Raw genomic sequence first — 18,063 nt, 5'->3', positions numbered from 1 at the left:
CTTCCTACTAGATGATGGAACATTGCTGTGGGGACTTGCTTCCATTCAGCCACAAGAGCACTTGTGAGGTTGGGCACTGATGCTGGGTGATTAGGCCTGTCTCACAGTCGGCATCAAATTCATCCCAAAGGTGTTCGATGGGGTTGAGGTCAGGGCTTCATGCATGTCAGTCAAGTTCTTCCACACTGATCTCGACAAACCATTTCTGTAAGGGCCTCGCTTTGTGCACGGGGCATTGTCATGCTGATGCAGGAAAGGGCCTTACCCAAACTGTTTTTTATTTATTTATTTATTTTTACCTTTATTTTACTAGGCAAGTCAGTTAAGAACAAATTCTTATTTTCAATGACGGCCTAGGAACAGTGCGTTAACTGCCTGTTCAGGGGCAGAACGACAGATTTGTACCTTGTCAGCTCGGGGATTCGAACTTGCAACCTTTCGGTTACTAGTCCAACGCTCTAACTACTAGGCTACCCTGCCGCCCCCTGCCTTTGTTGACACAAAGTTGGAAGCACAGATTTATCTAGAATGTCAATGAATGCTGCAGTGTTAAGATTTCACTGGAACGAAAGGGCCTAGCCCAGACCATTATTACTCCTCCACCAAACTTTACAGATGCCACTATGCATTGGGGCGGGTAGTGTTCTCCTGGTATCCACCACACTCAGATTTCTCCGTCAGACGGCCAGATGGTGAAGTGTGATTCAGCACTTCAGAGAACACGTTTATACTGCTCCGGAGTCCAATGGCGGCGAGCTTTACAGCACTCCAGCCGACGCTTGGCATTGCGCAAGGTGATCTTAGACGTGTGTGTGGCTGCTTGGCATGGAAACCCATTTCATGACGACAAACAGTTATTGAGCCGACCTTGCTTTCAGAGGCAGTTTGGAAGCACTATGCACTTCAGCACTTGGTAGTCCCGTTCTGTGAGCTTGTGTGGCCTACCACTTCATGGCTGAGCCGTTGTTGCCCTTAGAAGTTTCCACTTCACAATAACAACACTTACAGTTGAGCTCTTCAGTATGGGCCATTCTACTGCCAACGTTTGTCTATGGAGATAGCATGGCTGTTTGCCTGATTTTATCCACCTGTCAGCAACGGGTGGGGCTGAAATAACCAAATCCACTAATTTGAAGGGATGTCCACATACTTTTGTATGTAGTTTACTTCTTTAAACATCTATTAGCAAAGTTCCACACTATAGTAGCCTAAATAAATAGCGCCAACATCATAGCCCTAGACAGTAGGAATCTGTGTATATCAGCCCCAGCTGCATGCCCGGCAGCTGTAATGAAGCTCTCCTCTCCTACTCCGCACTCAGAGGGCCAGCTATACAGCCTCTAATAGAGCAGGGAGATTTGCTGGGGATTTGGAGGAGCAGTCACTGGAGATATCAGGTGACACATAACCATCTATTGCAGGATATTAAGGCCCACCTACGCCCGACGTCTCAGACAATGCGTGTATGTGTGTGTGTGTGTATGTCTCTGTGCGTGCATGTGTGTGTGTGCGTGTGTGTGCGTGTGTCTCAGACTGGGGCCCAGGAGGAGATAGACAATAAACAACTAAATTCTCCCACAATGTAGGGAGAGCTATCAGGTAATTTTATATCAGTGCATTCACCCTGCTTTAGCGTCAATTAGAATAACTTCCTGTGAAGCCATTCACTGTTTCAGTATCAGTTTTAAATGATCCCATCCATGTTTGCCATAGCTCCTAGAGGCAGCCTTGGTAGTTTACTCCTGCAAAATAATTTATTATCATCAAGATTAAATTAGTTAAAATATTTGGCTACTTCTCCAACCTCTCCACTCAACTAGCAAATTGTATTGATTCAAATAACAGCCTAGCTAGATCTTCATCTACCATCTACTGGACCAAAGGCTGGACCAAAAGATTCAGAAATGGCAGCAAACTTTATTCATGATTCCTCACAAGATTTGCACAGATTAAAACAACCCTGTGTAAGGAGCTTACAAACAGCCTCTTTCGATATGGGCTCTTACAGGAAATATGCAGACGGTGAGGTCGACGAAGTGGTAGGAGACGAATTAACAAACTAATGTTTATTGTGTGCACTCGCAGTGAGAGCAGTACAACATGCCCAGTGGAGTTGGATGATAAAGGTCACCATTTCTGCAGAACTTTCTAAACCTTGTGCAACATGTTAATGTTCCCCCCACAACCATGTACACACAGAACTCAATATCACTGGATGTCCCTGTCTAAATAACTAGAGGGGATATGTAAAAAAAGAAAACGACAAAGTTCCATAAAGGGGCGAAAATGGCAGCCATCTAGGTCAGGGAGAAATCCCAAACCAGTCTAATTGGAATGAATGGCTGTGACGTAGAAGTCCGTCACTGGCCGCGGGCAGCATTTGGTTCTTTAACGCACACACATATTCATCACTCCTCCCTGCGCCATTATAAGATAAGTTAACAATGTGGGTCGACACACAAATTAACTTCTGTCTTGGTGCATGCATTTCACACTTGTCAATGTTCATATTTGAGAGATACAATAATTATTATACTTATCAATGTTGTGGATGAGCGCATTGTTTGTTTGTTCTGTTCCTCTCTCTCCATCTCTGTAGCTTCCGGGTATGCTGGAAAAGGACCCGAGCTAAGGGAATTGGGTTGGCTTTATAGTGCCTGTCCCAAATGGCTCATTAATGCATATGGGCATATTGAAAGATATTGTCAGTAGTGATGTAATGTTGTAAATGTTATGTTGTGATATTGTTTAAAACCGTGTTGCAATGTATATCCTTTAGTATGTTTAGTTCATGGAAAATGTAGGTTTGTATTGTTAATTGATTAATTAATTAGGGTTAATTGTTCTGAGGGGAGGGGCTAGCCCTACAAAAGGAGCCTCTCTTTCAGTCATGGAGAGGCAGTTTGGATTGAGCTGTGGATGGGGCGGCATTGTTTTTAAGCTGTCCCATAAGGTAGACGTTGATGGCACTACTGTTGTTTTTTGTTCCGGAATCACTTGTAAATAAACACCTTTGCACAGAAGAACTTTTGCGGTTCCGCCATCTTTTTATTTTGATAGAGGTTAGGTTATCCAGTTTAGCCTTCTGGCCTACTCTACGTGACAATGGCAGTAGAGGTAATGTATTTCTTTTTCTTATGCAGGAAAATAAAAAAAGGCATGTGATTATTATTATAGTCAACTTAAAATAGTGTCATATCATTTTAAATACAGTTTATACACATTTTCTGTATAAATAGCCTATGTAAACAGACCATACATTTTGTTTTCTTGGAAAGCTGTGAGTGCATTTATATGATGCAATATTAGTACTCCATGCATTTACAACTTATCTAAGTCCTATCAACTGATTTCAGTCAGTGTATGGATGTGGATTGACTTCATTGTTTGAATGAAATGTTGGCATATTGGCTGTTAATTTGACAAATTAATGGAATCATTTCTCTAAAACTGTCTGTCTAGCTAATTCTTCACATGCATTGTTTTACACAATATTTTATCACAGCACTGGCAAACCATGGTTGACCAACTGTCTGACTATCACGGCTGACCTAATACTATGGCTTTGATACTGTCTCTGACGGCACCCACTCCTCTCCACCGCCCAAATTACGCAACATAAGGAAACAACCCATCCCTCATTCTGGAATATATCCAGCTCACCTTAGAGTCTGACTGCAGTGAGCTGGCCCTCAATGACATGGTCAACCTGTATGAGAACTCTGAGTACAACCCTCACTGTCCATCTACTTGTCTATAAAGACCACCATGCAAGCTACTCTGCTGCCCTAAAAGCAGCATGATCAGCCTTCAATTCCACCATGATTGAAAACAACAAAGCTAATCCAAGAACCCTGTTCTTAACTATCAACCGCCTTCTCAATCCTGCAAACGTATGCCCTCCTGCAGCCTCATCTGAGCAGTGCAATCACTTCTCAGATTTATTTCGAGAGTAAGATGGACACCATCAGAACAAACACCACCTCAAGAAACTTCACCGGAGTCATATCCATCGCAGTGCAGTCAATCATCTTTAAAATGAAGGCCACTACTTGCTCCCATGACCCTATCCCTACTCAACCTGCTCATCTAGCCTTCTTCAGTTTGTCATTATCCTCAGCAACAAGTCCCTGCTGACCGGGGATGTACCATCACTCTTCAAAACAGCTGCTGTCACCCCCAAACTTGACCCGTACATCGTATCCAACTACAGGCCCATCTTCAAACTCCCCTTCCTGTCAAAAGTCCTGGAGAAAGTGGTTACAAACCAGCTTCAATCCGTCTTCCAATCAGCTCTACAAAGTTTTTCAGCCTGGCTTCCAGCCCTTGCACAGCAGTGAAACAGCTCTGATGAAAGTTACCAACGACCTACTGATGGCTGCAGAATCTAGATCACCTAGCCTCCTCCTCCTCCTCTTAGATCTCAGTGCTTCTTTTGACACAGTTGACCTCAACATCCGTCTGCGGCGACTCAAAGATCACACTGCGGTCTCTGGAACTGCTCCTAACTGGTTCTCCTCCTACCTCTCCAATAGGAAGCAATACATCATGATTGGAGAGTCCAGCTCGGAGGAGTCTACAGTCACATGCGGTGTTCCTCAGAGGGGTGTTTTGGGGCGTATTCTGTTCCTAATCTCAACGAAATCCTCAGACTACAACATCAACTTCCACTGCCAAGTATATATTAACACCAAACCAGACACCATCTCAGCCCTAGCACAACTTGGCAGCTGCCTAGATGACATCATGGCATGGATGAGCAATAACGTCCTCCAGGTGAACAACAGCAAGACTGAGGGAATACTTATTTGGACACCCAAGAAGGTCACCAGTGCTGGAAACATCTACAATTGATGGTCAAGCTATCCCCCTGTCCTCTGTCATTTCTAACCTGGGAGTCAAGTTTGATCCTTTGCTGTTCTTCAATGCCCATATAAAACACAGCTGCAGAACATATTTTTTCCATCTCGGAAACATTGCCACGCTCTAACGTTCGCTCTCCCAGCCAGATGCAGAGAAAGTTGTCCACGCCTTCATCTTCTCCCAGATCGACAACGGCAACACTCTGTTTGGAGGCCTTCCAGCCAAATCATTTCAAAGGCTACACATTCTCCAGAATAGTGCTGCCAGAGTTTTTATTTTTTTTCACCTTCATTTAACCAGGTAGGCTAGTTGAGAACAAGTTCTCATTTGCAACTGCGACCTGGCCAAGATAAAGCATAGCAGTGTGAACAGACAACACAGAGTTACACATTGAGTAAACAATAAACAAGTCAATAACACAGTAGAAAAAAAGGGTCTATATACATTGTGTGCAAAAGGCATGAGGAGGTAGGCAAATAATTACAATTTTGCAGATTAACACTGGAGTGATAAATGATCAGATGGTCATGTACAGGTAGAGATATTGATGTGCAAAAGAGCCGAAAAGTAAATAAATAAAAACAGTATGGAGATGAGGTAGGTATAATTGGGTGGGCTATTTACCGATAAGACTATGTACAGCTGCAGCGATCGGTTAGCTGCTCAGATAGCAGATGTTTGAAGTTGGCGAGGGAGATAAAAGTCTCCAACTTCAGCGATTTCTGCAATTTGTTCCAGTCACAGGCAGCAGAAAACTGGAACGAAAGGCGGCCAAATGAGGTGTTGGCTTTAGGGATGATCAGTGAGATACACCTGCTGGAGCGCGTGCTACGGGTGGGTGTTGCCATCGTGACCAGGGAACTGAGATAAGGCGGAGCTTTACCTAGCATGGACTTGTAGATGACCTGGAACCAGTGGGTCTGGCGACGAATATGGAGCGAGGGCCAGCCGACTAGAGCATACAAGTCGCAGTGGTGGGTGGTATAAGGTGCTTTAGTGACAAAACAGATGGCACTGTGATAAACTGCATCCAGTTTGCTGAGTAGAGTGTTGGAAGCTATTTTGTAGATGACGTCGCCGAAGTCGAGGATCGGTAGGATAGTCAGTTTTACTAGGGTAAGTTTGGCGGCATGAGTGAAGAAGGCTTTGTTGCGGAATAGAAAACCGATTCTGGATTTGATTTTCGATTGGAGATGTTTGATATGAGTCTGGAAGGAGAGTTTACAGTCAAGCCAGACACCTAGGTACTTATAGATGTCCACATATTCAAGGTCGGAACCATCCAGGGTGGTGATACTAGACAGGCGTGCAGGTAGCGAACGGTTGAAAAGCATACATTTGGTTTTACTAGCGTTTAAGAGCAGTTGGAGGCCACGGAAGGAGTGTTGTATGGCATTGAAGCTTGTTTGGAGGTTAGATAGCACAGTGTCCAAGGACGGGCCGGAAGTATATAGAATGGTGTCGTCTGCGTAGAGGTGGATCAGGGAATCGCCTGCAGCAAGAGCAACATCATTGATATATACAGAGAAAAGAGTCGGCCCGAGAATTGAACCCTGTGGCACCCCCATAGAGACTGCCCAGAGGATCGGACAGCATGCCCTCCGATTTGACACACTGCACTCTGTCTGCAAAGTAGTTGTTGAACCAGGCAAGGCAGTCATCAGAGAAACCAAGGCTACTGAGTCTGCCGATAAGAATATGGTGATTGACAGAGTCGAAAGCCTTGGCAAGGTCAATGAAGACGGCTGCACAGTACTGTCTTTTATCGATGGCCGTTATATCTTTTAGTACCTTGAGTGTGGCTGAGGTGCACCCGTGACCGGCTCGGAAACCCGATTGCACAGCGGTGAAGGTACGGTGTGATTCGAGATGGTCGGTGAACTGTTTGTTGACTTGGCTTTCGAAGACCTTAGATAGGCAGGGCAGGATGGATATAGGTCTGTAACAGTTTGGGTCCAGGGTGTCTCCCCCTTTGAAGAGGGGGATGACTGCGGCAGCTTTCCAATCCTTGGGGATCTCAGACGATATGAAAGAGAGGTTGAACAGGCTGGTAATAGGGGTTGCGACAATGGCGGTGGATAGTTTCAGAAATAGAGGGTCCAGATTGTCAAGCCCAGCTGATTTGTACGGGTCAAGGTTTTGCAGCTCTTTCAGAACATCTGCTATCTGGATTTGGGTAAAGGAGAACCTGGAGAGGCTTGGGCGAGTAGCTGCGCGGGAGGGGGGGGCGGATCTGTTGGCCGAGGTTGGAGTAGCCAGGCGGAAGGCATGGCCAGCCGTTGAGAAATGCTTGTTGAAGTTTTCGATAATCATGGATTTATCGGTGGTGACCGTGTTACCGAGCCTCAGTGCAGTGGGCAGCTGGGAGGAGGTGCTCTTTTTTCCATGGACATCACAGTGTCCCAGAACGTTTTGGAGTTGGAGCTACAGGATGCAAATTTCTGCCTGAAGAAACTGGCCTTAGCTTTCCTGACTGACTGAGTGTATTGGTTCCTGACTTCCCTGAACAGTTGCATATCACGGGGACTATTCGATGCTATTGCAGTCCGCCACAGGATGTTTTTGTGCTGGTCGAGGGCAGTCAGGTCTGGAGTGAACCAAGGGCTATATCTGTTCTTAGTTCTGCATTTTTTGAACGGAGCATGCTTATCTAAAATGGTGAGGAAGTTACTTTTAAAGAATAACCAGGCATCCTCAACTGACGGGATGAGGTCAATGTCCTTCCAGGATACCCGGGCCAGGTCGATTAGAAAGGCCTGCTCACAGAAGTGTTTTAGAAAGCGTTTGACAGTGATGAGGGGTGGTCGTTTGACTGCGGCTCCGTAGCGGATACAGGCAATGAGGCAGTGATCGCTGAGATCCTGGTTGAAGACGGTAGAGGTGTATTTGGAGGGCCAGTTGGTCAGGATGACGTCTATGAGGGTGCCCTTGTTTAGAGATTTAGGGTTGTATCTGGTGGGTTCCTTGATGATTTGTGTGAGATTGATGGCATCTAGCTTAGATTGTAGGACTGCCGGGGTGTTAGGCATATCCCAGTTTAGGTCACCTAACAGAACAAACTCTGAAGCTAGATGGGGGGCAATCAATTCACAACTGGTGTCCAGGGCACAGCTGGGAGCTGAGGGATGTCGGTAGCAGGCGGCAACAGTGAGAGACTTATTTCTGGAGAGAGTAATTTTTAAGATTAGTAGTTTGAACTGTTTGGGTATGGACCTGGAAAGTATGACATTACTTTGCAGGCTCTCTCTGCAGTAGACTGCAACTCCTCCCCCTTTGGCAGTTCTATCTTGACGAAAAATGTTATAGTTGGGTATGGAAATCGGCAAGGACATCAGGGTTAGCAGAGTGTGCTAAAGCAGTGAGTAAAACAAACTTAGGGAGGAGGCTTCTGATGTTGACATGCATGAAACCAACGCTTTTTCGATCACAGAAGTCAACAAATGAGGGTGCCTGGGGACATGCAGGGCCTGGGTTTACCTCCACATCACCCGCGGAACAGAGGAGGAGTAGTATGAGGGTGTGGCTAAAGGCTATCAGAACTGGTTGACTAGAGCGGTGGGGACAGAGAATAAAAGGGGCAGATTTCTGGGCATGGTAGAATATATTCAGGGCATAATGCGCAGACAGGGGTATGGTGGGGTGCGGGTACAGCGGAGGTAAGCCCAGGCACTGGGTGATGATGAGAGAGGTTGCATCTCTGGACATGCTGGTTGTAATGAATGAGGTCACCAAATGTGTGGGAGGTGGGACAAAGGGGGTGCCAGGGGTATGAAGAGTGGAACTAGGGGCTCCATTGTAAACTAAAACAATGATAACTAACCTGAACAACAGTATACAAGGCATATTGACATTTGAGAGAGACATATAGGGAAGCATTCAGTAATCACAGGTATTGAATTGGGAGAGCTAGCTAAAACAATAGGTGAGACAACAACAGCTAATCAGCTAGCACAACAACAGCAGGTAAAATGGCGTTGACTAGGCAGGGAGGGTCGGATTAACTACACACAGAGACTGAGTGCGTCTGGGGCCGACAGATAAAACATAAACAAGCAGAATGGAGTACCGTGATTAATGGACAGTCCAGCATGCATCAGCTATGTAGCCAGGTGATCAGTGTCCAGGGGGCAGCGGTGGATGGGGCAGGGAAGCAGGAGGTGCAGAGGGTAAAGCCGCTAGCAGTGGCTAACCATGCCTAAATAGCTTGTAGCTAGTTAGCTTCTGGAGGTTCTTGAATGTGTTCTAAAAATAAAAAATAACAGCAGATTCCGTATCACATTGGGTGAGGCAGGTTACCGGGAGGTATAATCGAATTAAAAATCGAAAAGAGATTGAAAGTAAATATGGGTCCAGTGAGTGGTTGGGCTGGCTGGGGACGCGGCGATTCAGACAGTTAGCAGGCCTGTGCTAACAAGCTAACAGTTAGTAGGCCGGGGCTAAACAAGCTAGCAGTTAGCAGACAGGGGCTGAGCAAGCTAGCAGTTAGCAGGCCGAATTAGCAAACAAGCAGATAGCAAGGTGTTGAGTCTGTTTATGCCTCTTCATACGGTAACATCGATAGACCGTTCGTGGGTCCTGATATTGTAGCCCAGGAGTATGCTTCGGTGGTAGCACACAAGCTCCCGCCGGGCTAGCTTCAAGCTCAGTGGATGGAAACTCTAGCCAGGAGTAATCATCCGGGGCTGCAGTTAGCTAGTTGTGAAGATCCAGATGAGAATGTTCCGTTTGCGGTGGGAATCCGGGGATAAAAATAAAAATACAAATAATAGGTCCGTTATGCTCTGGTGAGAGTCGCGTTGTTCGAACTGGCGAGAGCTTTCTGAGCTAAAGGTTAGCTGAAGACCGCTAGCAATGGTTTGCTGACTGATAGCTGGTAGTTAGCTGGCTAGCTTCATTTGAGGGGTTCCGGGTCCAAAGTAAATATATATACTTTAGAAAAAAGCAGCTCCACGCTACATTGGGTGAGGCGGGTTGCAGGAGAGTATTTAGATGTTGAGGTTTCGCAAAATGTTTTAAAAGATATGCGAAGAAGAATATGTTTAAAAATAAAAATAAAAACGATAAACTATATATACAAGGGACACGACACAACAGGACGTCCGACTGCTACGCCATCTTGGTTGACAGTGTCCTGACTATGAACAAGAATTCAGCCCACATAACCCCCATCTTTGCTGAACTCCACTGGCTACCGGTCAACTAGAGAATTAACTTCAAAAATCCTCTTCCTAGGGTTTAAAGCCTTTAACGGATTGAGTCCCACCTACATCAACAACCGAATTTCTATCAATGAGCCACCTCGCACTCTCCACTCCAGCAACTCACCACTGCTTCAAGTCTCTGTACTATGGGGGACTGAGCCTTCTGCTCCCTTACCTTTTATGCCTGTGCACATTGCTTCTAAAAACACATCTTTCAGTATTTTACTCACAGTGCGCACAGCCCCCCAGCCAGGCAATGCTAGGATTCCTACTTCCTTGTGCATTACCAGACATGAAACAAAACTTTGAGAACAGCTAGTTTAGCATTTATTTTACTATAAATCACTACTTGACTTAACTGTAGAGACTTGAGTGTGACCATGCACCAACGTGGCTAGTGAATTAGACATTCTTATCCGCCAATGCAAAAATCTACCCGCAGTTGGTGGATGGTAATTTTAGGCCCTGAACACATTTCTACAGACTGTCTTTGTTATAGTCCTAATCTGGAAAGTCCTTTTAGCACCTTTTTTCTGCCTTGATTCTAAATGTATGATGTTTTAATTGTATTTTTATCATCATTATACATTTTTTACCTATGTAGAGCTTTTGACATAAGACTGTAATGAAAAGTGCTATGCAAATTAAATGTATTATTTATTACTGCACATTAGCGTCAGTGATCTGGTGAGGTGAAAACACCTGACAGAGCAGTGGGCTGTCTGAAGAACCAAGTCTAACCTAACCTGTCTGCTCTGCCAAGACCAGGAAGTGAAGTCAAGGGGACGGCTTGGATGGATTATAGAGACCTCAGGCTAAGAGAGGAGAAGTCTGTCCAAAAAGGTTTATATATATATATATAGAGACTTTGAGTTGACTCGACTCCCTGAGCCACAGAAAACAGCAGAGTGTTGGTGAAGGAGAGGACAAGGGGAAGGACAGTGTGTGTGTGTAGTGTTAGGAAGTTGTGTAAACTGTGGCTGAGCAACATGTACATTTCCCCAGAGACGGCTAACAGTCTCAGGAGCGGGTTGAAGAGAGAGGGTTGTCTGGCAGGGCTGTTGTGGTGACCATATTATCACTACACCAGCGGTCATGAAGGCAGTCAAATTCTATGTGACCTTTTAGTCACGGTAATTAGGCTTCTCCAAGCTCTAATGCTGCTGATGGTCATTAGTAGCCTACCACACTTGCTAACTGTCTGGTACTCAGCACTCTATTGTCCCTCTAATCACTCTGACATCAATGCAAATGTAATCGAAAAGCTAATCAAACACTTCACGAGAGCCCATGAGCTCATGTTGCTCAATATTTCTACAGGCTATGCAATTACGTGAGAAAACAGAGTGATTGCCTATATTAAAAAGAGGAGGATCTCATCAGCTTTCTGTAGGCTAGGCCTACTAGTATATTAATTTCTCAACGTTCTTAATATTAAGCACATTGCTTCTCTTTACAACAGGAGTATAGCCTACCTGGCTGGCATGAAAATGAGCCACAGGAAAAGCGTCCTCCATTCGCTATTTATGTGCAGAGATAACATGTATTTTTCCCCCTGGCCCCGGTTTCGAGACAGGTGCATGGTAACGGTCCATTCGCAATCAAAACTAATTTCACACACCATGTTTGGAATATTTATTTCTCGCACAGAATAGGACAACTTTTGTATTATGAGGGATAGTAGATTGACATAGGCTAGTGCTTTTGCTGTTCGCTAGGCCTACTCATCTTGTTGGCCGACGAAAAGTAAATGTGGACAGTTCTTCCAATATCTTCAATATGCACCTCGCAATTAGATAAGGATGCACGCAGTTGCGTCCCGAATCGGTCTGTCTTCACTTGTGGCCTGTGCGAAAGACCCGATCACATGATGGAGAGCCGTGTGAGTGAGAGGTGTTTCGGAGCAGGCAGCACTCAGGGAGAAGGGCTGCAAAAGGACAGATTTATGGCCACACAAAGGGGATGTCGCTGGGAAATTCAAGTCATTATAAAGTGCTTGTCAAATTATGAATGAGAGACTGACAAAGTGTCTAAAGCCTGCGCAAAAAAACAAAGCAGAGTTCATGTCTTTAAAGCAACTGTTTTTTTAAATCATCATTAGTCGTATCATGCAACCTTACAATTATTAAAAATCAAAACATATAGGCCAACGTTTGAACAACTAAGATTACATGAATAACTCTAAATTAAGCATCTAAGAGTACATCTTTTTTGTCAACTGCTCAACACAGAATAGCCGATAATATCCTGTCTCTTTTATTCAGCTTTGTTCACTTGTATTCTTCATACTATAAAATAATATAAAACAATGCCACGGAATTGTAAGCAAATCTTGTCTGCTAATTATTTTATTTCACCTTTATTTAACCAGGTAGGCTAGTTGAGAACAAGTTCTCATTTACAACTGTGACCTGGCCAAGATAAAACAAAGCAGTGTGACACAGACAACAACACAGAGTTACACATGGAATAAACAATAAACAAGTCAATGACACAGTAGAAGAAAAGAAAGTCTATATACTGGGTGTGCAAAAGGCATGAGGAGGTAGGCAATAAATAGGCCATTGGAGCGAATGATTACAATATAGCAGATTTACACTGGAGTGATACATGAGCAGATGATGATGTGCAAGTAGAGATACTGGTGTGCAAAAGAGCAGAAAGGTACATAAAAACAGTATGGGGATGAGGTAGGTAGATTGAGTGGGCAATTTACAGATGGACAATGTACAGCTGCAGCCATCGGTTAGATGCTCAGATAGCTGATGTTTAAAGTTGGTGAGGGAAATAAAAGTCTTCAACTTCAGCGATTTCTTTGCACTAGTGAACTAGTGTAGCCCACAGCCATATACTATTGCCAGATCAGGACCTAACAGAAGGACAACTCAGAGTATGCTATTCTGTTCTTCTGAAATAGACTACATTTTCTTCATATCCTGTTTCTTTAGACCTGTCGAAAATAAATATTGAATTTATTGTGAAGGTGTAGGCTATTTCACATGGATTTATTAGACTTTTTAAAATGTAGATGTTCCAAAGTTCTGCATCAGTGGCTTGTAGGGTCCTGAGTAGCACAATGGTCTAAGGCACTGCATCTCAGTGCTAGTCACTACAGACACCCTGGTTCAAATCCGCTTAGCCTGGATTTGAACCAGGGTGTCTGTAGTGACCAGCACTGAGATGCAGTGCCTTAGACCATTGTGCAGCCGTGATTGAGAGTCCCTCAGGGTGGTGCACAATTGGCCCAGTGTCGTCCGGGTTTGGCCGGTGTAGGCTGACTTGCCTAGTTAAATAAAAATGTGTTTTATTAATTAACGGTCAATTACAATGAGATCGACAGTTATTTGCTTGACAATCATCGGCTGATTAAATTTCACGACCGCCACAGCCCTATTGAGGGGAGTGTGTAGATGGGTGGGAGGGACCTAAAACCCTCCCACCCAACATGAGTAGGCGACATACTCCTTAATTGAAATCAAAGATGTGTAAAATAAATTATATCCAGCTTAGGGCTCCAGCTATGCATTTGGTTTGCTATATTGTTAGCTAAGTGGCTAGATTTCAAGATCAAGCTTCTTGGTAACATCAGAGACATCCAAACCCCTCCTGGATCAAGATTCCGGTTTCCTAAATTGTTTTCTTGCTTCAAAATAATATTTTAGAATTTTTGGAAATAGCGGCCCTTGTGTGCACTTCCGTTAATACCGTATACCCCGGGATGGAACAGAAACGGTATGGAAATCGGGAAACGGCCCAACCCTAGGTGACAGGGAAGGAGAGAGAGAGGAAGAGAGAATTAGCCAGCGGAGAAAGGGATCTGTACTCACGGCAGCCTTTCTCGTCACTCTTGTCGAAGCAGTCGGACACTCCGTCACACTGCCACGCCCCTGGGATACACTTCCCGTCCCCACACATGAAGTTCCCTGGGTTGTTACAGTCTGTGGTGAAATTGTTCCCCGGAAGGAGCTGGCTCTCTGTGGGAGAGGAGAGATGGAGGAGAGGGTAAGAGGAGGAGAGGAGAGAGGAGCATGAGAAAGAGGGGATGAGGCAAGGAACCAGGATGGGGAAGAGAGTGGGGTGGCGGGGTTGGACGACCTGCAACGACCTGGGGAATAGTTAGTTACAGGGGAGAGGAGGGGGATGAATGAGCCAATTGTAAACTTCAGCGATAATAATAATAATAGTCCAAACAGAACAAGGACAATAAAATTATATTGCATATTATTATCTCCAAATGGAACATTTTTAAAGGCAGTGGCTCCATTCCTATATCAGTATCCAGGCAGATCATACAAACAGAGGAGAGCATCATGAATACCAATATGAGAGGTACGAAAGAGTCATATGGTGATAACAGTCAAGTCTCTGAGTCACTATTGCTGGCTAATATAACGAAAGGCAGATAAGGGCACGCACTCACTAGGGATGGGAATGGTTATATGAATACTAAAATATCAAAACTGACAGTATTCGATTACTTGGGAGATTATTCATTTTTTTATTGAAGGTGCAAAATGCAGAAATCGATCCGCCATTTCCTGGTTGCTAAATTTCTAATACAGTGCCTTGTGAAAGTATTCAGCCCCCTTGAACTTTACGACCTTTTGCCACATTTCAGGCTTCAAACATAAAGATATAAAACTGTATTTTTTTGTGAAGAATCAACAAGTGGGACACAATCATGAAGTGGAACGACATTTATTGGATATTTCAAATTTTTTTAACAAAACAAAAACTGAAAAATTGGGTGTGCAAAATTATTCAGCCCCCTTAAGTTAATACTTTGTAGCGCCACCTTTTGCTGCGATTACAGCTGTAAGTCGCTTGGGGTATGTCTCTATCAGTTTTGCACATCGAGAGACTGAAATTTTTTCCCATTCCTCCTTGCAAAACAGCTCAAGCTCAGTGAGGTTGGATGGAGAGCATTTGTGAACAGCAGTTTTCAGTTCTTTCCACAGATTCTCGATTGGATTCAGGTCTGGAATTTGACTTGGCCATTCTAACACCTGGATATGTTTATTTTTCAACCATTCCATTGTAGATTTTGCTTTATGTTTTGGATCATTGTCTTGTTGGAAGACAAATCTCCGTCCCAGTCTCAGGTCTTTTGCAGACTCCATCAGGTTTTCTTCCAGAATGGTCCTGTATTTGGCTCCATCCATCTTCCCATCAATTTTAACCATCTTCCCTGTCCCTGCTGAAGAAAAGCAGGCCCAAACCATGATGCTGCCACCACCATGTTTGACAGTGGGTATGTGGTGTTCAGGGTGATGAGCTGTGTTGCTTTTACGCCAAACATAACGTTTTGCATTGTTGCCAAAAAGTTCAATTTTGGTTTCATCTGACCAGAGCACCTTCTTCCGCATGTTTGGTGTGTCTCACCGGGTGGCTTGTGGCAAACTTTAAACGACACTTTTTATGGATATCTTTAAGAAATGTCTTTCTTCTTGCCACTCTTCCATAAAGGCCAGATTTGTGCAATATACGACTGATTGTTGTCCTATGGACAGAGTCTCCCACCTCAGCTGTAGATCTCTGCAGTTCATCCAGAGTGATCATGGGCCTCTTGGCTGCATCTCTGATCAGTCTTCTCCTTGTATGAGCTGAAAGTTTAGAGGGACGGCCAGGTCTTGGTAGATTTGCAGTGGTCTGATACTCCTTCCATTTCAATATTATCGCTTGCACAGTGCTCCTTGGGATGTTTAAAGCTTGGGAAATCTTTTTGTATCCAAATCCGGCTTTAAACTTCTTCACAACAGTATCTCGGACCTGCCTGGTGTGTTCCTTGTTCTTCATGATGCTCTCTGCGCTTTTAACGGACCTCTGAGACTATCACAGTGCAGGTGCAGTTATACGGAGACTTGATTACACACAGGTTGATTGTATTTATCATCATTAGTCATTTAGGTCAACATTGGATCATTCAGAGATCCTTACTGAACTTCTGGAGAGAGTTTGGTGCACTGAAAGTAAAGGGGCTGAATAATTTTGCACGCCCAATTTTTCAGTTTTTGATTTGTTAAAAATGTTTGAAATATCCAATAAATGTCGTTCCACTTCATGATTGTGTCCCACTTGTTGTTGATTCTTCACAAAAAAATACAGTTTTATATCTTTATGTTTGAAGCCTGAAATGTGGCAAAAGGTCGCAAAGTTCAAGGGGGCCGAATACTTTCGCAAGGCACTGTAGTTTGCCTAATTTCAGTTTAACAAACAGTAATTGTGTAGAGAATCCGTGTACCATCTGAACCGCTGTGAAATATATCTTCCATAAGCAAAAATATTGTATTTTCTGCTGTTTGAAGCTGGTGTATAAAAGCAAAAAACAAAAGTTAAGAACGAGAAGTATAGAAATAGCACACATAAAGCAGATCTACCGCTTCTTAGACTTGCTTTCAATGATAATGACAGATGTATAACTCATATTTCTACGTGAATTTGATCAGCTACATATCACACCTTTTAAGGCTTTGTCTAAAAATAAATAAAATGATCTATGTGACATTGCTACATAGCCTACAAGAATAGATTATTAAACTTTTTTTTTTTAAACAACAGTTTTATGACAGTTTTTATAAGTGTGCCCCATCAAAAAGATACACTGGTAGCCCACAAACGTTTCACACATGTAGTTTGTTGTTATTGTTGGACAATCAAAGAAGTGGGAGCTTTCTAATCAATGCAAAATGGAATTAAGTTTGATAATAAAACAAGTAGGCTACGATGATCAACCAACAGGTAGGCTATTGTGTCATATGAATGGAGTTGTTGTAGACAAATCAAATCATTGTATTTGTTACATGTGCCAAATACAACAGGTATCACCTTACTGTGAAATGCTTACTTACAAGCCCTTAACCAACAATGCAGTTAAGAAAATAGATTTGAGAAACAAAAGTTTCTAAAAAGTAACACAAAATAACTAGGCTATATATTTTTATTTTATTTAACCTTTATTTAGTCAGTTAAGTACAAATTCTTATTTATATTGAAAGCCTAGGAACAGTGGTTAGCTGCCTTGTTCAGGGGCATAACGACAGATTTGTACCTTGACAGCTCGGGTATTCGATCGAGCAACCTTTCGGTAACTGACCCAACGCTCTAACCACTAGGCTACCTGCCACCCCTATATAAAGGGGTACTGAGTCAATGTGCAGGGGTTACAGGTTAGTTGAGGTAATTTGTACATGTAGCTAGGGGTAAAGTGATGATGCATAGATAATAAACAGCTAGTAGCAGCAGGGGGGAGCATTTGATTAATTGTTCAGCAGGCTTATGGCTTGAGGGTAGAAGCTGTTAAAGAGCCTTTTGGACCTAGACTTGGCACTCTGGTATTGCTTGCCATGTGGTTGCAATGAGAACAGTCTATGACTTGGATGACTGGAGTCCTTCCTCTGCCACCGCCTAGTATAGAGGTCCTGGCAGGAAGCTTGGCCCCAGTGATGAATTGGGTTATACGCACTAACCTCTGTAGCGCCTTATGGTCAGATGCTGAGCAGTTGCCATACAAGGCGGTGATGCAACCGGTCTAGATGCTCTCAATGGTGCAGCTGTATAACTTTTTGAGGATCTGGGGACCCATACTAAATCGTTTCATTCTCCTGAGGGGGAATAGGCATGTCTTGGTGTGTTAGGATCATGTTGGTGATGTGGACACCAAGGAACTCTTGACCTGCTCCAAGGATGGGTAGCGCAGCAAAATAGCCTAAATTAGCCTAGCTACTTTAGCTAGCTAGCTGGTTAACTTAGCTGGCTACTGTAGCTAGTTAGCTAACTTCTTTACAATGATTTGATGCAGTCAAGATGGGCACTACCAGATGGTATGATAGATAACCCATGGCAGCAACAAGTTAGTCAAACTAGTGCACGTTGGTTTACTGTAGCTATTTTTGCACTCTCTCTTCCTCTGTGCCACACACAGACTGTCACACACACACCAGCCCCTGCACCTCTCTCACCCCTCCCCCACCTTTCTGCTGAAACAAGCAGAGCGCAGCGC

At 43.9% G+C, this 18,063-nt stretch overlaps 1 protein-coding gene across 1 annotated transcript in view; it reads right to left on the bottom strand.

Annotated features, from left to right (window-relative positions):
- The window catches only part of LOC135509246 (low-density lipoprotein receptor class A domain-containing protein 3-like), a 170,747-nt gene that overhangs the window by 89,892 nt on the left and 62,792 nt on the right, over positions 1–18,063 (bottom strand). Inside the window, exon 2 of the mRNA XM_064929739.1 lies at positions 13,892–14,038. Within this exon, the coding sequence (XP_064785811.1) occupies positions 13,892–14,038 (147 nt within the window). The remainder of the gene's footprint in view (positions 1–13,891; positions 14,039–18,063) is intronic.

This window comes from Oncorhynchus masou, chromosome 22, assembly GCF_036934945.1.
Source record: "Oncorhynchus masou masou isolate Uvic2021 chromosome 22, UVic_Omas_1.1, whole genome shotgun sequence".
In the NCBI taxonomy this organism is placed as follows: Eukaryota; Metazoa; Chordata; class Actinopteri; order Salmoniformes; family Salmonidae; genus Oncorhynchus; species Oncorhynchus masou.
This window is presented reverse-complemented; position numbering and strand designations above follow the sequence as displayed.